This window comes from Rhineura floridana, chromosome 4 (genome assembly GCF_030035675.1).
Source record: "Rhineura floridana isolate rRhiFlo1 chromosome 4, rRhiFlo1.hap2, whole genome shotgun sequence".
NCBI classification, from domain to species: domain Eukaryota; kingdom Metazoa; phylum Chordata; class Lepidosauria; order Squamata; family Rhineuridae; genus Rhineura; species Rhineura floridana.
Genome location: NC_084483.1, coordinates 58669313 through 58693801, shown reverse-complemented (window position 1 = coordinate 58693801; position 24489 = coordinate 58669313). Strand labels below are relative to the sequence as shown.

Genomic DNA, 24489 nt, shown 5'->3' with positions numbered 1-24489 from the left:
AACAAGAAGCATGATATCTTTGCGAAATCATGGAGGACTGGTGAAGTGCCGGATGACTGGAGGAGAGCTAATGTTGTCCCTATCTTCGAAAAAGGCAAAAAGAAGGAACCGGGGAACTACAGATCAGTCAGCCTAACATCAATCCCTGGAAAAACTCTGGAGCAGATTATAAAGCAGTCAATCTGTAAGCACCTTGAAAACAATGCAGCGATTACTAGGAGCCAACATGGATTTATGAAGAACAAATTCTGCCAAACTAATCCTATCTCATTTTCTGACCGGGTAACCTCCCTTGTAGACTGTGGGAATGCTGTGGACATAATATACCTCAACTTCAGGAAAGCTGTTGACAAAGTGCCCCATGATATTCTGATTAGCAAGCTAGCTAAATGTGGGCTGGATGGAACAACTATCAGGTGGATCCACAGCTGGCTACAGAATTGTACTCAAAGAGTGTTTATCAATGGTTCCTTCTCAAACTGGGTGGAAGTAACGAGTGGGGTAACACAGGGCTCGGTCCTGGGCCCAGTGTGACTTGGATGAGGAGGTACAGAGCATGCTTATCAAATTTGAAGATGATAAAAATTGGGGGGCATAGCTAATACCATGGAAGACAGAAAGAAAATTCAAAGGGACCTTGACAGGCTGGAGCATTGGGCTGAAAACAACAGAATGAAATTCAACAGGGATAAATGCAAAGTTCTACACTTAGGAAAAAGAAACCAAATGCACAGTTATAAGATGGGGGATACTTCGCTCAGCAATACGACATGTGAGAAGGATCTTGGAATTGTCGTTGATCACAAGCTGAATATGAGCCAATAGTGTGATGTGGCTGCAAAAAAGGCAAATGCTATTTTAGGCTGCATTAACAGAAGTATAGTTTCCAAATCGCAAGAAGTATTAGTTCCCCTCTATTCAGCACTGGTTAGGCCTCATCTTGAATATTGCGTCCAGTTCTGGTCTCTGCACTTCAAGAAGCATGCAGACAAACTGGAACAGGTTCAGAGGAGGGCTACAAGGATGATCAGGGGACTGGAAACAAAGCCCTATGAGGAGACACTGAAAGAACTGGGCATGTTTAGCCTGGAGAAGAGAAGATTGAGGGGAGATATGATAGCACTCTTCAAGTACATGAAAGGTTGTCACATAGAGGAGGGCCGGGATCTCTTCTCGATCATCCCAGAGTGCAGGACACGGAATAATGGGCTCAAGTTGCAGGAAGCCAGATTTCAACTGGACATCAGGAAAAACTTCCTAACTGTTAGAGCCATACGACAATGGAATCAATTATCTAGAGAGGTAGTGGGCTCTCTGACACTGGAGGCATTCAAGAGGCAGCTGGACAGCCATCTGTTGGGAATGCTTTGATTTGGATTCCTGCACTGAGCAGGGTGTTGGACTTGATGGCCTTATAGGCCCCTTCCAACTCTACTATTCTATGATTCTATGAACAAAGTTTTCCCACTCTCTGCTCAGTTGCAATCCCCCCTGCCACTCCCCTGCCAGCTTCTCTTGAGAAATGGGAGACTCTCAAGAGACACCAAAGATGAAGTGCAAGGCAGGAAAGCCCTATTGTGCGAGCTGCCTCCGATGTGCACAAAGGCTAGCTACAACCCATGGAGAAAAATCTTATAATATCCTTGTATTAGTATGCATGTATGTATGTATGCATGTATGTATGTATGTATGTATGTATGTATGCATGTATGTATGTATCCTACCCTTCCTCCTAGTACGAGCCCAGGGTGGCAAACAAAAGCACTAAAAACACTTTAAAACATCATAAAAACAGACTTAAAACAAAACATCTTTAAAAACATTTTTTTAAAAAAGCTTTAAAAACATCTTTTTATAAAAAGCTTTAAAAACATCTATTTTAAAAAAAGGTTTAAAAACATATTAAAAAGTAATTCCAACACAGACATAGACTAGGATAAGGACTCAATTTAAAAGGCTTAGTATAAACACTCGATTAGGTCAATATTAAGCTGTACGAGAGGGATTAAAGAATAACTGGTGAGTAAAAGGTAAAGGTGTCCCCGCACTTATAGTGTGAGTCATTTCTGACTCTTAGGGTGACATCTTGCGACGTTTACTAGGCAGACCGTATATATGGGGTGGGATTGCCAGTTCCTTCCCCGGCCTTTTCTTTACCCCCCAGCATATGCCGGGTACTCATTTTACCGACCACGGATGGATGGAAGGCTGAGTGGACCTCGACCCCTTTTACCGGAGATTCAACTTCCTCCTTCCGTTGGAATCGAACTCCGGCCGTGAGCAGAGCTTCGGCTGCGTTACCGCCACTTACCACTCTGCGCCACAGAGGGTCATAACTGGTGAGTACAAGTCTGTAAAACCATTTAAGAATTAGAAGTAGGAATAGTTCAAACCTAATACCAAACCATAGTATTATGCTTCATGAACAAACCTCACAGAATGCTACCTCCTTCCTTCCTCCCCTCATATGAAGTGATTCCATCGTTCTCTTTCCTGATTTGAGGCAACCCATGGTTTGCTGTATGCCACAGTATGCCAGTTTGGACAAAATGGCAAACTATGATTTCCTCAAGCCATGAAAGGAGGGGGGGAAATTGTGAGGAGGGGAAATGAATGAGCCCATGGCTCAATCCCCATCGCCTAGCAATAGGTGTTAGGCATTTTAGCCAACTGAGTCGAGTAAGCCAGTTTGGTTCATATATTTTGCAAGTTTAGTTCCTTCAGGTCAGAAACTGAAAAATTGGTCAATTTAATATTGATACATGCCCCAGAGCTTCCCCACTGCTCTTGAAACATTTCCTTGAATTCTTCCAGTGTCATACAACAACTACTTTCACAGTCCTAAATGAGTAGCCAGGAGGCTTCCTATGGTGCACTGAACTGTTTGGATTCTGCTAGGAATCACTTTAATTTTAATACAGCACTTAAGAATGTACAAAGCAATAACGTAGCCATTTATCACCTTGCCAGCAACATTTCCTCAAGTTTTTTGTTTTGGGGGGGGGACTAGTTCATGTGCTCACAACACAATTTACTACCACCATGTTACATATCATGACCAATAGTGAGTTTGTACTACTTTGGCAAATGCATTGCTCCCTCTCAATGTTTGCCTAGTCATGTTTTACAGCTTTCAGTGAAGAAGGAACTTCAGGATGTAAGGACAATTACCCTGCTTGATTGCTTACTCAAAGGAGGGGGGGAAATGGAACAAATACTTACACATTCATTTTTTTTTGGCTTAGGCTACGCCTCTATTAGGCTTAAACGTACACACACACAAATTACAACTTCGCTTACTTGGCTTTCATTAATTTCTCAGGCATGCTTAGCCAGATCATCATGTAGGCCAGGACTGGGAAACTTTTTCAGCCTGAGGGTGGCTGCGTTCCCTCATGGATGACGTTCCAGGGACCACTTGTTAGTACTGGGCATGGCCAAAGCTTGTAGTGGGCAGGATCACCCTACACATGGACACACATATAATATCCCACTCTGCCCCTCCCCCGTTAGAATTAGGCTTGAAGAAAGCCTTCTGTTTGCATTAACAGGAGGCTTGAAAATAACTCCTAATTTCAAGCCTCTGTGTGGTATGGGAGGGAGAAAGGCGATGGGCAAGATGGGCAGACCCCATGGGCCACATCTGGCTTGCATCTGTTAGTTCTCCACCCCATTTTAGGGATGGCCAACATTTTTCAATTCTTCAGAAATATAGTAAGGCTTACCCTTCTTGAGATACTTTTCTGATTTCCATAGTTTATCACTGAAAGGGTTTAGTTCTCACAAATAGCAGATAAGATGGTAAACCTGTTTCTGGATTATATCACCAGAATGCAGGTGGGAACTTGCTCATGACAGAATGCTCGTCCACATGTGTTTTCTTTGTGTAAGAAACTCTAACATGGAAGAACACTCAAATCATATGAACTCCCATCAGCTGCCTGAAGTGACAAAATTCAGACACAGGCTTTCCATGTTATCTGCCGTTTGTGAGAACTCTTGCCGAGTTCAATTTTTCCTTGAAGTAAATATTCCATATTGAATATAGACTAGTAGGTGCAGGAACTGGGTAGATCATTCTTGACTTTCACAGCTTGTGTTTGTGATCATCATGCTTTGTACATCAATTCCCAAACATGGGAAGATAACAGTGAGATGTTGGATCAAGTGGATTAGGACAGAACAACCATATTTTTGAGACACTTTCTCCAAATCTGTTATGTTACATAAACATGTAAATTTATCTCTTTTTTGTGTTTGCAAGAATCATTTAGATACACGTTATGTATTGAACTGGAAGTTCATTTGCAGCAAGTGCTTTAGAGAAATAGGCTGTCTGAGTCAAACTGTGTGCTGTCAATGGATCACATTTGTTGCAATGAAATATGCCAACCAACTAGCCCAAAATGTTTGAAACTTGTTTTCTGCTTTTTCATCAATGAGCTGGCTCAATAAAATAGGCGACCTTAACCATCTTACACCTCATTTATTAGCATTTGCTTTCTACACTGGTATTTCATATTCAGTCTATCACAGGACTCAGACCTCTGAGATATAGACACATTCCTATAGTAGAAGTGGTATCATACCATCAAGATATGGCAAGTCAACAAAAGTTATTCAAATTAGTTAACTTGGTCTGTTTCACTCTAAAAGATAATTTCCCACAAATTCTAGATTTCTTTTAATAAAAGCAAACATCCAACATGTAAATGGTTGTGTTTTCCAAGGTCAAAATTTAAGCAAAGCCCAAGTGTAGGGAAAGAAGTGGATAATCCCTTATTCAAACAGCTGCACAGGAATGATTGGAATATACAGTAGGATTAGATTAATATTAAAACAAAATAAATTTGAAACTAGAATAGAAATAGGTTTAGGTTAAGTAAATTGTATTACATGTACTAAAGCTTAAGTACTCAGGCAGAAAAGTTTCTGATTAGGCTCCAAGTTGGGATAGCTGGTAAGAGAATTATAGGATTTTGGTTAGGGCTAGATTTCTGAAAATGTTGCCCTAACACCCTGGAACTCTGAGCAGTTTATCATGAAGGAATTAATTATAAAATACTTTAAACATGGTAAGAGAGGAGAAACTTTATGGATTCCGTAAGGAGGCAACTGCCACCTTATACAGATACCACAAAGGCATGATTTCATCAAGGAAATCTGTTTTTATTTTTTTCTGACAAGCAGATTCCATCTCATCTCACAACCAGCTTCTCAAACTCCTCCCTTTCAAAAATAATTGGGAAGGAGCTGCCGTTTAAGAAATCCAATTAATTATAAAAAGCATGCAAAACTAGAAGCTTGGTTATTTATGATGGGGATATTCAACAGAGCCTGTACAATGTTTGTATGGATATTAGGGAGATATTTACTTCAATAAAGCATGCCTAAATTTAACACCACCACCAAAAATGTTTTAAAGCTTAAATGTCACAGCCCATAGCCCTTTGAAGTTCACTTTGACAGCTTCTCTTTCCCTAAGGAGCTCATTACTTGTAGTTTAGTAGACAGCACTGCACAGATCTGCTTCAGTTTTTCACTCTAAGTAAATTAGCAGACTACAACACTATTTAGAGTTTAGCCACCAATGTTTCCCAGCATGTGGAATAACAAGTCACTAGATTGTTGCAACATAGGTCTTGCCATAATTTTTCTATAAAAGACAAAGAATTCACTACCTACCAAGTCCCAAGAGATCAACAGTGGATTCTGGAACCTTTTTAGGGCTTGCTTTAAGTTCCAGTTGCTGATCTTCTTTCTTTGGAGGCTTTGTTGGGGAAAAAAAAAGGAATTAAGATTCCTATAGAAACCAAAATATAATGAAGTGATCTCATCTAGACTAACATTTTATTTGAAAAATTTATTTCTTAAATTAATGTTACTAACATGTACAGGAGGCAGGCAAGTATTATAAATGCTAAATGGTATTTATGGCACATTTCCAAGTGATCAAAATGCTTCAGATACATTCTTGTAACAATCCTTAGAACAGCCCTCCAACTATCCTTCTCCTATTGCAGATGGAGAGCTGAGGCTAAGAGCTTGTTGCTTGCCTGAAGCCACCTAGCGAGTTCATGACTGAAGCATACTTTGAACCGGAAACCTCTGGGCCCACATGAAACACACACAGCCACTAAACAACACCAACTTTCATATGTTACGCTTGTACAAATTTAACAAGTCAGTGCGGTGTAGTGATTAGGTTCATGCTGGGATAAGCGATTCTTCAGGTGCAAAGTAATAACTAGGACAGGAATGACCAAGACTCAAATCCTCACTCAGCTCAACCATTAAGCTCACAGGTTATCCTTGGACTAGTCACCATTTCTCAAGCCTATCCTATCCCAAAAGGTTGTTGTGTAGACAAAATGCAGGGACAGAAACAATGAACGCTGTCCTGAATTTCTTGGAAGGGGGGCAGAATATAAATCTAATAATTAAATAAACACATCAATCTACATTAAAAACTATGCCGCTGCATTATCTCAGGTAAGATGAACACCACAAACAGCAGTGTCTATTAACATTCTACTTATTACTTTGTACCTGAAGAATCATTTATCCCAACATGAACCTGCCTGTACACTCAGATCTTCTTTCAAGGCCCTCTTGGATACCCTTGTAGCACCAAGAGAAGACATTTTCATTTTCTTAGGCTTTTAATTCTTAAAATCTTTAAAGCTGTGATAGAATTGTTATAATGCTGCTTTTATTTTGCTGTTTATTCATTACAATGTTAAAAATTATCTGTTGATTTTTTTATTGTTTTAAGGGTGATTTATAAATTACACTGAGTTTCTATTTCAAAGTATTAGATTAATAATATTTAAATCATTCTCTCACCCACCCTTTGCAGTGGGATGGATTAATAAATGGTATGAGCTGATATAGCTATAGCAGTATGTCAGGACCAGCCAATGTAGCATCCTCCAGATATTGTTGGACTACTATCATCCCTGACCACTGGCCATATTGGCTGGTGCTGATGGAAGTTGTAGTCCGACAGCATCTGGTGGGGGGCCACATTGGCTGCCTCTGCAGTACACAATACAAGACAAAGGAAGCAGCCTTGCTATGTTGCATGTGTCAACTGCAATCGTACTGAACAGGGAACTACTACGGGTTCATATATGCCTTCTCATGATGTGCTGACTGTATAACATAACAGCCATCACAGTTCAAATACCACAGATAGAACTGTCATATTATCCTATACCACCCTCACACCTCAAAAACAGATATACAACTTTCTCCAAAGGCCAGAGTGAATTATGCAATTTGAGAATTAATCAACATCCGCAGGTTCATAAACTGAAAACATGTATTGCGGTTAATATTTCATCTGCACTGACATTTTTGCTAAACACAATTAGTCAAAAGCGGATTTGCAACCCTACTTCTGACCATGGTTTCAAACGGTGGCTTGGTGGTAACTATGGCAAGTAAAAATATTGGTGCGGGAACAACATTAAGCACAGGTAGCCATAGGGTGTGGGTCAGAGATACACTTTAGAAAGGAGGCAGCAGTGACACGCGAATCTGCAGGGAACTCCCAAATGCAAAACATGGTTTGGTGACTGGATAGCAATACGTTTGTACTGGGCCTCAACAAAGAAAAAGGAGAGGGCAGACAATTCAAGTGCCAAAAACCACATATATATATATTCCTACATCATCACCTTTGGAAGGCCACCTCAAAAGAGGAACTTTCCTATATTAAATTGCTATACAGAACTGGAAGAAAAAATGTATATTTTTACCTAGGTCATACCCACATTATTTAGCACGAATTCACTAGTAAAATATTTAGGCTACCACAAATTCAGACGTCATTTAAGTTTGCAGTATTTTCTACCAATAAAATGGTACAGAGGCTATTTCTAATCTAACAAGAAATCAGTCGGCAATAAACTGATATCAATCCATCTATAATATATTAAACATTTTATATCAAAACAGAAATAATTTTATAAATGCAATTTCTATGGTCATGTACAAGAGATGTCTCATTAAAATAAACAGTTTTCATTAGTAAAAGCTTCAGCAGCCGACACAACTGTAATTTATGCAGCTTTTCAATATAATTCAATCAAGGACATCTCCTTTCTAAGCTATGCATTTGTTCCAACTCTCTGCCATTTTAAGTCACTGGGCAGATAAAAAATAATTTCTAATTGTTTCTTTTAAGAATGAGGAACAATTGCTATTTTTAGATGTGAATTCAACAGTAAATAAAGAATGCATGCAGAATATCATAAATGAAGTGCAACCATGTAAAATTGTCTAAAATGGAACAATCCTGTCCCCCAGTAATTCAAACCGTGAAAATGAAGACAGTGTGTTAAAAAGCAATACAGAAAAAACAGACTTACAAGTCATTTTCCAGCCCATCTGACACTAAGTGGAGTATCCATTCCAGATTCCACTCTTAAACCATAAAGATACTTTGGCAATTGACAGTGCACTGGGCAGAACTGTTCAGAGTATTTCTGCTGTCACTTTCACACCTCTGCTCACTTCCAGTAGTGTGGCAATGTCACCATACCACACAGAGTGGATGGGGGTACTAGGTGATTACTTGCATCTCCAGGAAAGCTCTATGAGGTGGTAGAAACAACTTTGAATAGCATAAGTACATGAAATTTGTTCCAAAAATCATAACGGACTGTTTTGCAGCTACAACATAGCACACCCCAACAATGACAACAGATAAAGTGGAAAAAAATCTTAAATTTTTAAGAGCAATTCTGCTTACCAGTGATAGATTACACTGGAGATGCTGGCAATACATTACATTTAGTCATTTATTTTTACCAGTTTAGTACTCTTGTTAGATGTAGTATACGTAATAAACCAGCACATTTTTTCTGAGGAGCCGCAGTATGGTGGTGCAGATTTATTTTTTTACACTGATGAGTAAACCAATGCAATTATGCTATGGAAGTAATGCAAAGGAATGAGGTAGTGGTCCCTTCAGTATTTAGTCATAGTTAAAGCTATTTTGGTCCCAGGCTACGGTCTGAGGCTAAGCAGGGTCAGGTCTGGTCAGTGCCTGGATGGGAGACCGCCTGGGAACCATATGTAAGCCACCTTAGGTTTCTGTCATGAAAAGAAAGGCGGGGTATAAATGTAATAAATAAATAAATAAATAAACAAACAAATAAATAAATAATAGTCATCCTGACAAAGAATATATAAATCTTACATTTATCTGAATTCTAATTTTTGGCTAAATGAAATTAGGTCTGATCTAATTCACCTACTTACCTGCTCGACATCGTTTGGAATGCATTAGCTCCCTTAACATGGAGATTATCAGAAAGAAATACAATTCTACATTGCTTAAACCCAGCTGAACCCCCACACCTATTTTTAAGTGGGCAAGGGAAAATTTAAGAAATAGTGTAGCACACTATCATCCTTGAGCACTGAAACATCACAATGAAACTTGATAATTATGTTTACAACATAATTCTTAATTTGGAACTTGAACAGCTTGGCCCTTGCACTCATTTAGTGGGCTATGGGTAGAAGAGAAAGGGTACAAAATATATTGCGATGAAATATCTACAGGAAAACCATTCAGATACTGTGCTTGCTAGTTTAAATACTCTTTTTAAAAAATCTACGCCACCCAATATTGTTATATTTTACTACATAAAGAAAGAAGCCCTAACTTCTACTATATCACGCTAATTAAACTGGGAGGAAAAACCTGCTGAGTAGCTTGAACAAATGAACAATACTGCCAGTTAATACAGTTGTTTATTGTTGGCTGGGTCTACACAATTCCAATGCTGAATTCACTAGAATGCAATTATCCCAGGATGTGGGACTGATCATGGCTGTAGAACAAAAGCACCATAGAGCTTCCCATTAAGATTTTTTTCAGAGAACAGAAAAATCTTTATGCTAAGGATTTGGAGAAGCTGTTAGTGAAACAACATAATGTTGTTAAGTCACACACTGCTCAACTGGGGCACACTCTATGATAATTGTCAAAGCAGATTTCAGTTCTTCACAGTTCAGCACGTCCTTGCTGCCAGCACCACAGGAGATTATTTAAAGTTGCTCTTAAGAGGTGTGCATTGATCCAAGACAGGCTTCACAGCCAAAGAGTAACATTTAAGGTGTAAAAATATTGCACCTAAGACCAAAGTAGACAATGCCCAGATTACGTAAGATGAACCTGTCTGGCAAAGTCTCTTTAGACAGCTTGAGTAGTATGCTCCGAGCCTTTTGTCACATAAGGCAATCTACATCCCAAACCTCTGCAGAAAATTAATTCTACAATGTTTTAAACTTGAATAAATTAAGGCTACAAAAACCTTTAAGTCACTAGCTTAGATGGCAACACCGGTGCAGAGCAGTTAGGGCTGCTGCATGTTACAGTAATACCTCAGTTAACGAAGGACATGTGTTCCTGGACATTACATCTTTAACAGAAACTTTGGTACCAGAGGTAGGAATACCATGGAAAGAAAAGGTATAAGTTTCTACACCACAAAAAAGAACACCAGTTCAACAAATTTCAGCAAACTTTTTATTCAAAAATAACAATATGCATGTCTGAAATTAAACAACCAGGTCAGGTAAGCCTTGCATACAGACCACTTGAAGCCTTCTTCTAAAATGCATCCAGAGATGTCTGCCTTGCATTTTTTCTTTTTTCACTATTAGGCAAAAAAAAAAAAAAAATCCTTGCAGTTTAAGAACATATCTACAGCAACAGATATTTCTATCAAACTTTAAAAAACAGGGAAATGGGGCAGCTATAACGAATGCATCAGGGCAGCAGGAAACCTGACCTCCTCTCTGAGATATTGTTTGTTGTTGTTGTTATGTGCCTTCAAGTCAATTACGACTTATGGCGACCCTATGAATCAGTGACCTCCAAGAGCATCTGTCATGAACCACCCTGTTCAGGTCTTGTAAGTTCTGGTCTGTGGTTTCCTTTATGGAATCAATCCATCTCTTGTTTGGTCTTTTTCTTTTTCTACTCCCTTCTGTTTCTCCCAGCATTATTGTCTTTTCTAGTGAATCATAGCTTCTCATGATATGTCCAAAGTATAACCTCAGTTTCATCATTTGAGCTTCTAGTGACAGTTCTGATTTAATTTGTTCTAATACCCAATTATTTGTCTTTTTCGCAGTCCATGGTATGCACAAAGCTCTCCTCCAACACCACATTTCAAATGAGTTGATTTTTCTCTTATCTGCTTTTTTCACTGTCCAACTTTCACATCCATACACAGAGATCGGGAATATCATGGTCTGAATGATCCTGACTTTGGTGTTCAGTGATACAGCTTTGCATTTGATGACCTTTTCTAGTTCTCTCATAGCTGCCCTCCCCAGTCCTACCCTTCTTCTGATTTCTTTATTGTCTCTATTTTGGTTAATGACTGTGTAGAGGTATTAATCCTTGACAAGTTCAATGTCCTTGTTGTCAACTTTAAAGTTACATAAATCTTCTGTTGTCATTACTTTAGTCTTTTTGACATTCAGCTGTAGTCCTGCTTTTGTGCTTTCCTCTTTAACTTTCATCAGCATCCGTTTCAAATCATTACTGGTTTCTGTTAGTAGTATGGCATCGTCCGCATATCTTAAATTATTGATATTTCTCCCTCCAATTTTCACACCTCCATCTTGGTCCAATCCCGCTTTCCATACGGTATGTTCTGCATACAGATTAAACAAACAGGATGATAAAATACACCCCTGTCTCACACCCTTTCCGATGGGGAACCAATTAGTTTCTCCATATTCTGTCCTTTCAGTAGCCTCTTGTCCAGAGTATAGGTTGTGCATCAGGACAATCAGATGCTGTGGCACCCCCATTTCTTTTAAAGCATTCCATAGGTCTTCATGATCTACACAGTCAAAGGCTTTGCTATAATCTATAAAGCACAGGGTGATTTTCTTCTGAAATTCCTTGCTCCATTCTATTATCCAACGTATGTTTGCGATATGATCTCTGGTGCCTCTTCCCTTTCTAAATTCAGCTTGGATGTCTGGCATTTCTCGCTCCATATATGGTAAGAGCCTTTGTTATAGAATCTGGAGCATTACATTACTTGCATGGGATATTAAGGCAATAGTTCGATAATTACTGCATTCCCTGGGATCTCCTTTCTTTGGAATTGGGATATATATTGAATGCCACCAGTCTGTGGGCCGTTGTTTAGTTTTCTATATTTGTTGACACATTTTTGTCAAAATTTGGACAGATTCAGTCTCAGTAGCTTGAAGCAACTCTATTGGTATGCCATCTGTTCCTGGTGATTTGTTTCTTCCAAGTATTTTAAGAGCAGCTTTCACCTCACATTCTAAAATTTCTGGTTCTTCGTGATATGGTTCCTCCATGAATGAATCTGTCATCCTGGCATCTCTTTTATACAGTTCTTCAGTGTATTGCTTCCATCTTCCTTTTATTTCATCTCGGTCAGTCAATGTGTTCCCCTGTTGATTATTCAACATCCCTACTCTTGGTTTAAAATCCCGTTTCATTTCTCTAATCTTTTGGAATAGGGCTCTTGTTCTTCCCTTTTTGTTGTCCTCTTCTATTTCTATACAATAACTATTGTAATAGTTCTCTTTGTCCCTACGTACTAGTTGCTGTATTGTTGCATCTAGGGTTCTGACCATGTTTCTATCTCCTTTTGCTTTTGCTTTCCTTCTCTTTAACCATTTTAAGAGTTTCTTCAGTCATCCATTGAGGTCTTTCTGTCTTTTTAACAAGAGGTATTATCTTTTTGCATTCTTCCCTGATAATGTCTCTGACTTCACTCCATAGTTCTTCTGGTTCTCTGTCAACTAAGTTTAAAGCCTCAAATCTGTTCCTTATTTGATCTTTATATGCTTCTGGGATGTTATTTAAATTGTATTTTGGCATTATGATTGCTTTGTTCTTCTTTAGCTTTATTCTGATTTTCGATACAACCAGTTCATGATCTGTACCGCAGTCTGCTCCTGGTCTTGTTTTTGCAGAAAATATGGAACTTCTCCATCTTCTGTTACCAATTATATAATTAATTTGATTCCTATATTGACCATTTGGTGATGTCCACATCTACAGTCGTCTTTTCGGTTGCCCAAAAAATGTGTTTGCAAGAAACAAATTATTGGCTTCACAGAATTCAATAAGTCTCCTGCTTCATTTCTGTCTCCTAAGCCTCATTTCCCCACAATTCCTAGTTCTTCTCTGTTCCCTACCTTTGCATTCCAGTCCCCCATGATTATTAGCACATCTTGTTTTGGTGTGTGATCAATTTCCTCCTGTACTTCTGCACAAAATCTCTCCAATTCTTCTTCTTCTTCTGTGTTTGCTGTTGCAGCGTAGACTTGGATGATGGTTATGTTAATAGGTTTCCCATTTAATCTCATTGATATCACTCACTCAGACCTTGGATTTTAGCTCCTAATTGCTTTTGCTATCACTTCTCACTATTAAAACAACCCCGTTTCTTCTTGATTTCTCATTTCCTGCATAAAATATTTTGTCGTTGCCTGATTGAAAATGTCCCATTCCTGTCCATTTTAATTCACTCACACAAAGTATTGTAATGTTGATATGTTCCATTTCTTGCTTGACAATTTCTAACTTTCCCTGGTTCATGCTTCTCACATTCCATGTTCCTATTGTGTGCGTTGTACAACTCCAGACTCTCCTTTCGCTTTTGTGTGCATCAGCCTCTGGGCTTCCTTTCGGCTTTCACCCAGCTGCAACATTAGTCACAGCTCTACTTGTCCTTGTCCTTCCCCAGTAGCTCGGTGAGTGCCTTCTGACCTGGGGGGTCTCATCTTCCAACAGTATCTCGTGTTGCATTTTGGATACTCTGTTCATAGGGTTTTCATGGTAAGAAGTATTCAAAGGTGGTTTACCATTGCCTTCCTCTGAGTTTGGATGCATATTAGTCTGGTGTCTCAGCTTTGATCATTCCGCCTTGGGTGCCCCTGCTAGGAGTCTAGCCTCTTGGCCTAGACTCCTGACGGCATTGCTCTCAGCTTCTTCAACACTCTCAACCTCCCTGACCATGTTAAGTGTGCATCCTAAAGGGGGCTGAGGAATTGTACTGCTCTACTAATTTGTCAAAATGCAAACACAATTTGGGTTGGTCTTTCACAGTCCAACCCACTTCCTGTGCAGCTTGGACGAATTTGGTAATGTGCCTCTGAGCATATGGTGATATGCCCTACAAATTCACTATTGCTGGCCAATTTCCCTTCTTTTTAAAGTTTGATAGAAATATCTGTTGACTATAGCTAAGTTCTTAAACCACAAGGGTTGGGTTTTTTTTGCCTAGTAATGAAATTCTCTGCTTTTTAATCCAGGAGGTAAGAAACAGGATTCTGTGGCGGTTTGCTGAGAATGGATTGATTATTTGCATGTTTATTGAGTTCAACTGAATTCCCCTGCAATCATGCTTAGGATAGGTGAAATTGACCACAGGGAAGATGGGGAGAATGGGCAAGGATAGGGGAGGAGGAGGGAGGGGGATGGGAGCAGGCAGGAGGGGAGGAGGAGGGCAGGTTGGATCATTTGCATACTTTTTCAATTCAGTGAGATTTATGTCTGTACAATCAAGCTTAGGATAGGTGAAACTTACCTGGGGAAGGGGGGGAGGGAATTGTGTGGGTGGGCACTGGGCAAAGGGAAAGTCCCTTTCCTTTTCAAAAGGAAAGCACTGTGAACAGTATCATTGTTTTTCAGGGTTTCCCCCACCTTCTTATTCTACAGCAGGCACATGCAGTCTCCCACCAAAATTTAAACCAAAGCTGTCTCTGGCCACATCCACACCAGATCTTTATTCCACTTTAGACAGTCATGGCTTCCCCCAAAGAATCCTGGGAAGTGTAGTTTGTGAAGGGTGCTGAGATTTGCTAGGAGAGGCCTTATTCCCCTCACAGAGCTACAATCCCCAGAAGAAGAGCTGACTGTTAAACCACTCTGGCCACTGGATCTCTGCCAGGGGAACAGGAGTCTCCTGCCAGGGGAACAGGAGTCTCCTGACAACTCTCAGCCTCCTTCACAAACTACACTTCCCAGGATTCTTTGAGGGAAGCCATGATTGTCTAAAGTGAAATAAAGGTCTGGCATGGGTGTGGCTACCTGATTAGCCAAGCCAAACAGCTGTGACTCCGACTTTTAGAATACTGACAGCTGGTTCTTACTGAGCATGCCCGTGCTTACCATTGACTTCAATGTTAAACATCAGCCATGGATTTTTAAAAAAATTTTAAACTGTAGAAGATGAAGATCAGAGTATGAGGCAAGGAGTAATAGGATTACAAGTACTCTGTGAATATGGCTGATTTTTAATTCATTTCAACAAATTATGAGACCACTGACAGAAGAAAGTCCAACAGGGGTCTGGAATTTGTTTCTCTTGTTTTACACGTTGAGCTCTTGTCCAGGGCTCCTACTGGGAGGAAGGGCGGGATATAAATTTAATAAAATAAATAAATAAACAAACAAACAAATAAATCTCTCGATTCACACTGAGTGATTTATGTATTGCCATGAAAACTTAAGAGGGTTGTTAAGCAAGCATTTCTGGTTCAGGACTGTAAGTTTAGTAAGGTTTTGTTTTGAAATGAGCTCATGGGAAGCAGCAGAATGACATGGGAAGTATTTTCAAGTTAACATTGAGGAATGTGAAAAGTTCATGCTGGTTATAGTATACAGCCACCCTCGTGGCTGTATAATCACGTACAATCTTGCTATAGCAATCTAAAGCTTTGAGCACAGTTCTCCTTTCTAAACACTTGAGCAGGTAGGCAAGGGGCAGCCGCCATCCCCATCCTGTGCTTGGTGTGTCTCTCTCCCTCTGCCATCCTCCCTTACACTCAAACAGATATCTCTGTAGTAAACAGTGCTTCCAGAGCACCCAAAGCACTGTTTACTGCAGAGGTGCCTGCACCACCTGGCAAGGAGTGCCATTCCAGCCATGCCTGAGAGAGCTGCTTGCAGCAGCCACAATCCAATAGACAAGGAGCCACATTCTGACTATGTCAGAGAGTGTGCCCCGCCACACTCCCCGCACCCCAAAAAGGAGCTTCTTTCCTGGAGGATTTGTTAACTGAGATATTATTGTAGTCAGCAGTGGTAGTCAACAAATGTGTGTGTGGAATTCAAGGGCTGCATCCAACATTGCATAAGTAAGTGGGATTAACCCTTCCTCTCTTCTCCCCTCCTTGAACCCCACCATGATCTGCTCCAGAGAGTTTCTGAACCCTCTGGTGCACATTTTGAGGGTACATGGAGAGCTACAGGGGAGAGGAAACTTCCACTGTGCAAAAAGAATAGCAGCATTAGATAAAATCTTTAAAATCATACTTTTTAAAGTTTTGCAGACCAACATACAGCCAGAACACTCTGAAAGAGTGTGTGTGCAATAAATACAATGACTGGTTTCACTAGATACATTTTTAGTGTATGGTGCCAATTTCAAGTTGAAATCATTTATATTTCATTATCAGAGCAGTAATTTTCAACCAGTTTAGGTCCTGGGCCTGGTAACATGGAAGTGGTGCACATCAGTAATTATAAGCCATTTGTGCAACACATCAGCAAACAAACATGTCAATGCTACCATCAATATCACTATGCTTATATGATTATACTGTCCCTTACTCTTACCAACAGTAAAATCTCAATATATGTAAAAATGGAGAGCATTAAAAGCCTGAGTAAGACCGTTAAAACAAAACAAACAAACAAAATAGCTAGCAAGATTAAAATAAAATACTAAGTCTGGTGAAATATACACATCTGAACCTCCTGCCACAAAAACAGAAGAGAAGATGCCAGTCTAAACTCCATTGGGAGAATGTGTTCCACAACCAGAGCACTACCATTGAAAAGACCCTGTCCCTTGTCCCTTCCAATCGCATCACACTTAGCAGTGATACAGAGCAAGGGCTACGACCACAACAAGAACTGTCCATCAGCTTCATGCAGGAGGAGGTGGTCTTTCAAATATCCTGGTCCCGAGCTGTTAGATCTTTATAGGGAAAAACCAGCACCTTGGATCAGAACAGAAACGAAGAGGGAAACTAAATACAATTTAAACAAGACCAGTGTAATATGGTCAGAAAAGCAAACGCCAGAAATTATTCTGGCAGTTGCATTCTGTGCTGGTGGTTGTTTCCAAACTGAGGGCAGCCCCAAATAGACTGTGTTGCAGTAATCTAGATATGACCAAGGTTTGTATAACTGTAACAACATCTGCTTTCTCCAGGAAAGGACACAGCAGCCACACTATAGCGAAAGCTGAACAAATGTACCTCTAACCACAGCATTACTTGGCCATTCAGGAACAACTCTGGATCCAAGGACACCATCAAACTGCAAATCTGGTCGCTCAGAGGGAACACAAACAGTCTAGAACAAGTTTTACTTCAAATGCAAAGTCAGCATTTCTACTGATTACAGGCAGGCCCCGCTTATATGGCAGGTTCTGTTCCGGACCCCCGCCATAAAGAGGAACCCCATTGATTATAATGGGGTGCATCACGCAAAAATGACAGGAAAATGCAGCAAAATCGGCTTTAAAAAGGGGAATTAAAGCCGCTGCATTAGCAGAACGCTGGTAAGCGAAGCGCCGGTAAGCAGGTCCCTACTGTAGTACTGCCTGGATTAAGCTTCATTCCTGTACTGGAAATTCTCATATCTAAATACAAATAAACTACTCTAAAGTTATGAATATTTCTAATTGGCCTTTTTAAAAAAAATGTAGTAACAGAATGTAGTTTACCCAATGCAAAGTCAAAATGTAGATGCTCATTTCCATGTCTAATTTTCTTTAAACATTTTGCCTCTAATAAGAACTCCATACTTTATTTAGAATATTTAAGTTATTTGTACCAAATTTGCAATGAACTGAAGTCTTCCCTAATTATTGAACAAAACCTTATTCAGTTTAAATATATACAAAAGTAACTAGGTTCATTCCCCCTTTAGTGCCTTGATGGCAATAACATTTATAAATGATTGTCTGAACATCTGAGAACTCCCTAAAGGAGAGAAAGTAACATTAGCAATTTTCTATAAATCTTGCAATAGGCCTGCAGATATTTTTCTGTGACAGCTCATATGCCCTTTTCATACCACTTACTTCAGTAAGCATGCATTAAAAAAAGCTATTACTTGTGCTGAAGGTTCGTCATTTGAAAAAACTGTTCAACAAACTTTTCAGAACCTTTTGTTAACAAAATATATAAATCTATAGTATTGGCCCAACCTCATCAGTTAACATTCTATCAGGTCAGAAACGAAAGACTGCAATCCTTTATCTACTTATCTATTTGTGCTTACACTGAATTCAAGGGATGTTTATTTTATTATGTAGAACTTTCTACAAGTCTTTCAATGTGCCAAGTGTTTTTTTTTACAATTCCAGATTTTATTTATATATTAATTAAATTGATACCCCGCTCTTCCTCCTGGATGCTTTCCTATTCTGGGGTACCAAAGTCAGGGGTGTAGTTGTCCAGCGTCATGGGGGGGGTCTTCAACCCCTTACTTTCTCCAGTGTCCTAGGAGTCAATCAGCATGACAGGGAAGAATGTTAGCCACTAAGAAGGGTCTTCTCACTTTGCTAACATGCTTACTTACCCTTACATGGTGATTGGGGCCAATCAAAGGGAAGTAGCTAACACACGCCTCCTCTTTTATGCTGTTTAACTCGGGCTGTCTGTTGTTGTGGGAGAAGGCATGCAGAGTTAGCAGAGGAGGAAGGTGACCAGCCAGGACAAGGAGACAGGAGGGAAAGCAGAAAAATAGGGGAGGAGAGAACTTAAGCTGAAAGGGGGGGGGCTCATGTGTGGGGGGGGATGAGAGAAAAATGCACCCCTGCATTTTTCCTCTCAGAAATCTGATTGAAATACCACTACCTTACTCTCAGCTGCACTATTCTTGGATCCTACTCAAAGTATTTTAAGAGCATGTAAATTGTTAATTTACATTTTATCTCACTTTTCCTCTAAGTAGCTCAGTGTAGCATACAAAGTTCTTCTCCTTGCCCCATTTTATATTTACAACAGCCCTAGGAGGTAGGTTTTATGAGGTGCTGAGAAATCTCCTTTAGAGATCAAAGAACTACCATTTACAGGGAGCTTGGAGATAGCTCAGGCAGTTAAAGTGGAATAGAACCAGAATAACACTGGTGGGTGGATAAAGCCAGGGAGACAGAGACAGAGGGCTCATCTACACAGGGTTTTACTGTGTGTCTGGTGCTACTTGCATCCTTTTTTAATTCACATGGTTCACATGACGTTACTAGCAAACAAAAACTATCAAGCAGTTTCCCTCCTGTAAATCTGTACTAACCCAATCCTCTGATAATCCGTATCTCTAGGGCTTGCAGATGCTTTGCTCTGATGTTTTTAGGTGGGTGTGTCAATCCTTCCCCTCTCCATGCCCACTCCCTCCTCCTCCCTTCGTTCATTTTATTTCCTGTGGGCTGAAGAGAAACGTCTGCTTCTCTCTCCTGTTCTGCAAGCTTCTTTTATGTTGCTGCAAACAGTGCCTTTATTTCCCCCCCCCAATTTGTGCACACAAGCATAACACTGCTCAAACAAAGATTTGTATTTCACCTGTACTGTACCAGTGAAAATACATATAATTGCACTTCCAGGTTTTGTTTTTTTTAAATGAAACTTACTGGTAGAACAAAGGATGCTTGGTTGCCAGGTAAACAGAGGGAGAGGAAATGTTAAATTAGAGGGTGTGGCCTTTAGGAAACTGTGATTGATGCTTCCCCTCAAGTGTGACTAGAAAACACTGTTTACAGCTAGTATTGATCCCTTACTGTCAATGGTGGAAACAGAAAGTGGAGGTAAAAACAACGTCTTTAGCATGAAGTTATGCTCCCATGTGTATAAGCCCAGAGAGGGACTGAGGAGAGGAAATTCAAATGGCGGCAGTGACAGAGAAGCAGAAAGTAGTATTCAAACCTGGCCAGTTTATTGTATAATCTTAGAAGGGAGTGTGGCTTTGAGGGGGCGTGGCTGTGACCCTTCTGAATTTGCAACTACCACTACTGAAATGCTAAAAATCTGAATGTGCTTTCTTTTATCCGGATTTTGCACTAATATATCACAATTGTACAATTTTGTTTCTATCAAGCTGTTGTAAAACATACATCAGGCATTCTGAATTTTTACAAGGCACTGCACTTTAGAGGTAGGAATATACATACATACACAGAGAAGTTTGTAGGCATCCAAATATAACTGTCTTGCAATTAAGCTTGTTAAAGTTGCAAGTGACAGGTTAAAAAAGAGAGTTGTTTTTAGTAGAACTGGTTAGAACTATTATGACAAATCCCACTGAGGTGTCTAATTCTACATTTCGCACAGTGTTATGGGTTCATTTCCAGTTGATGTGGATAGAACTCCTGCAGCAATATGTCTGACCATGTGCGTACTGGACCCCTGCCCTTCCTGGCTGCTTAAAGCAAGCTGGAGTGAGATGGCCAGTTGAATGCATGGAAGCAGATGGAGGACAACATGTGACACCTCTACTAAAATATCTGCACAGACTGCCCATATGGTACGGGGCCAGGTTCAACGTTCTTGTGTTAAGACAGGACATCCTGAACAAGTTGCTTTAGGATATCTTAAAAAGTCAGGCATTCAGTGCTGCCTGACCCATGTTGTGGAATATTCTTTCAGCAGAGATTCAGCAGGCAATTTAATAGCTAACCTTCAGACATCTCTTGAAGACTTGGTGTCAATAGGTCTATTCAGTTGTTTAACACTTTTTAAATGAACCATTCATTTTTATGATTATTCTGTATTTTTATGATATTTTATGCTCTTTGTACTTGTAAATTTTGTTGTACCTGATATTTAATATGAGGGGCGGTCCATAAATATTTTGTATAACCAACTAGCTAAACAAACTAGGGACAATTCTGTTTTATTCTCAATCCTAGTCCAGAACCTAGAGCACAGTTTAGTAAATATTGACTACGACTAACTGTCAGACTTATTGACAGCTGATGTAAGCATTTGTGTATAGGGTATTTCTAAAAGGGAACCCTAAAGATTTGAACTGCCTGTTTAAGCAACATTTATATATGCATGAAGGCCTGTCATTCAGATACATAATTAGCAATAAAAAGAAATGATCTCTTGTTTGGCATTTTCAATGCATTAAATACACAGACCACGTGAAGGCTTCTTCTAAAATGCATCCAGGGATGCATGCCTTGCCTTTTTTTCTTTTATCATATAGCGTGGAGGAGGAGAACTTTAATTGCTCAGAGCTATTTGCCATCACAATAAAATACAATAAAATACAAGAGCAGAAACAGGAATATACAAATATTACAAGTATTACAAAATAAAAAGGAGTAGATAAGTATGTGTACATATATGCCCAAAATATATAGTTAGGAATATAATATTAAATATTTAAAAGCTGATCCTGAGCTGAGGCCAAGTGTTTAACATACTTAGCCCTAATTTTCCCAGCTGCCAGAGCGAAATTTGCCACTTGTTGTGTTACATAGGTGTCGTTGCCCACTAATAGGATAGCTATTTGCTCCATGGTCAGCCTTCCAGACATAGAGCGGATTATAGGGTATAAGAATTTGTGCCTAGGGTCTTTATAGAGGGAGCATCTCAAGAGGTAGTGGATAATATCCTCCACATCCCCCGATTGGCATATACAAACTCGGAGATGAGGGGGAGTATTAGCATAGCGCCCTTCTAACAGGGCTGTAGGCATAATCTGGAGTCGTAAGGCGGTGAATGCTCTTCTCAGAGAGGGTACTGTTAAGAGGGCAAAATAGGGCTCCATGTTAAATGATGTTTTATACCATGAGTACCCCGGTGAAAAAGGAGATTGGTTGGCTGAGTGGAGAGTCCATCTTTGGGTATATAAGAGTATCCTATCCCTTAACAATTTCTTGGCCCTAGATGATAAATTGAGTCGGTAAAAGGTCAATGGAGATCCCGTAGGCTGCCATTATAGGTTTTATCCGACTTAGCCACGTAGTAAAGAGGGGTGACCGTAATTGCTCAAGAAGGCATTTTTTTGGAAGGCAAGAATCATCCATGGCAGCCAACCTCAGCCAATAAGAGGCCAGTGCAACATGGGCCAGTGATTCAACCGAATGTGAGACGGTCTCCAACCTTAATAAAGAAACAGGAGTGCTGCGGGGGGGCGGCCAGGATAAATCTAAGAAAGTGATTTTGGACTTTCTCGAGGGGAGAGATGTTGACATAACCCCAAACCTCTGCCCCATATAGAAGTTGTGGAATTATCTTCCTACGGAAGATTTCTACCGCTGGGGTGACCAAGCTTCCACCTTTGGTGTTGAAAAAGCGACAAAGCTGGTGAGAGGCGTGAGTGGCCTTTAGCTGGGCCGATTCCAGGTGTAAATTCCAAGAGAGATTGGAATTGAAGTGAAGGCCCAGGTAGCGGTAACTACGTTGCTGTTGAATGGGCTTACTATTTAATCTCCACACATGCCTAGCCCTTTTCCTTCCAAACACCACCACCTTGGTCTTAATTAATCTTGAGATGTTCCCTGGCGCAAAATGACCCCAAACTGGCAAGCAGTCTTCTCATTCCAATTTGGGTAGTAGAAATCAAGGCCAAATCGTCGGCATATAATAACACGGATAGTTTGTCTGTTAAAATTGAGGGCGGGAAATACTGCGCGCCTGAAAGATCCTGGACAATATTATTTATGTAAAAATTAAAGAGAAAAGGGGCCAGGAGGCAGCCCTGACGGACCCCTCTTTTAGTAGGGATTCCTCTGAGAGGAGCCCATTTGCCCCCAATCTCACCCTAAGGGAGGTATCTGAGTGCAGGATTTGCAGTAAGGAGAGAAGGCGTCTATCTATATTTGTATCAGCTAATTTTAGCCATAGACGCCCTCTATCTATCCGGTCAAAAGCAGACGAAAAGTCTACAAAAGTGACTAATAATTCTTTTCTATTATAGAAGGCATATTTCTGGATTAGGTGAGATAAAATGTAACACTGATCTAACATGGACTTGCCTTTAACAAACCCTGCTTGCTCCTGTGTGATAATAGCATTCGCTTTGGCCCAATTTTCCAATTTGTTTAAAAGGTACTTGGCATAAATCTTGGATGCAATATCCAGGAGGCTAATTGGCCTAAAATTGTCAGGATTGGACTTAGATCCACCCTTATGGAGGGGCATCACAGTACTGATACCCCAACCTTTGGGAATAACTCCATGACTGTTAATGGAGGTGAATAGTTTTGCTAGCACCGGTGCCCACCATACCGGATTAGACTTAAATATTTCAGGGGGGAGCATGTCCTCACCTGGGGCCTTATTATTAGACAGAGAGTTAATCAGTGGGATAACTTCCTTGGGTAAAACCGGTTCCCACTCAGGACATGAGTATAAAGACTGAATTATTTTATTAAGATCTGGCTGAGAGCTTAATATACCATTACTATAATTATCATATAGCATTTTGCTACAGCAATCTAAAGCTTTGAGCACAATTCTCCCCTCCGTACACTTGAACAGGCAGGCAAGGGGCAGCCACCGCCACCACCACCCTGCGCTAGATCTCTCTTTCTCTGCCACTCTCCCCTATGTTCAAGCAGATACGTCTGCAGTAAACAGTGCTTCCAGGGCACCCGAAGCACTGTTTACTGCAGAGGTGCCTGCACCACCTGGCAAGGAGTGCCATTCCAGCCACGCATGAAAGAGCTGCTTGCAGCAGCTGCAATCCAGTAGACAAGGAGCCACACTCTGATTATGTCCCTATGCTCCCTGCACCCAAAACACGGCTTTATTTAAAGGAGCTTCTTTCCTGGAAGATTTATTAACTGAGGTATTACTGTATTAAGTGACCCACAGAGCTGTTTGATTTGTGTATCCCTAGTCTATCCCATCCAGTTCAGCATCCTGCCTGAACTATTCTGAAACAGAACTTCCGTAGGCCAGGATCTTAGTAGCGCTGCTTGGCCTCCTTCCCATAGACCTTTACTGATGCAGTTTGGAACATATTAACACGCCCACAAATGCACAATGCATCCACACACCCCAGGCAATACTACCATATTAAGATTATTACCACTGATGAGATTAAAAGTGTGCTAATTTTTTTTTAAATAAAACTGTGCAGCCAGATTGTCTCATTTTAAAGGTAAACTCATATACTTTTCATAACTACAGCCTTAACATTTCTCAATCACTAAATCATAACATTGCTCAAATAGCACTAATAGTTTACCACCTCTCTCACATTTAACTCCATCCAGATTTATATATATATATATATATACATACATATATATACACACATATCTCCCATATATATATATATATATACACATATCTCCCACCGTTCCTCCCAGCAGGAGCCCAGGGCAACAAACAAAAGCACTAAAAACACTTCAAACCATCATAAAAACAGACTTTAAAATATATTAAAACAAAAACATCCTTAAAAGCATATTAAAACAAAACATCTTAAAAAAA

General features: G+C 40.1%; 1 protein-coding gene across 4 annotated transcripts in view; it reads right to left on the bottom strand.

Annotated features, from left to right (window-relative positions):
• SMAP1 (small ArfGAP 1) overlaps positions 1–24489 on the bottom strand; it is a 103143-nt gene that overhangs the window by 20452 nt on the left and 58202 nt on the right. For all 4 annotated transcript variants that reach the window (XM_061623091.1, XM_061623090.1, XM_061623092.1 and 1 more), the window contains one exon: positions 5686–5770. In XM_061623091.1, the coding sequence (XP_061479075.1) occupies positions 5686–5770 (85 nt within the window). The remainder of the gene's footprint in view (positions 1–5685; positions 5771–24489) is intronic.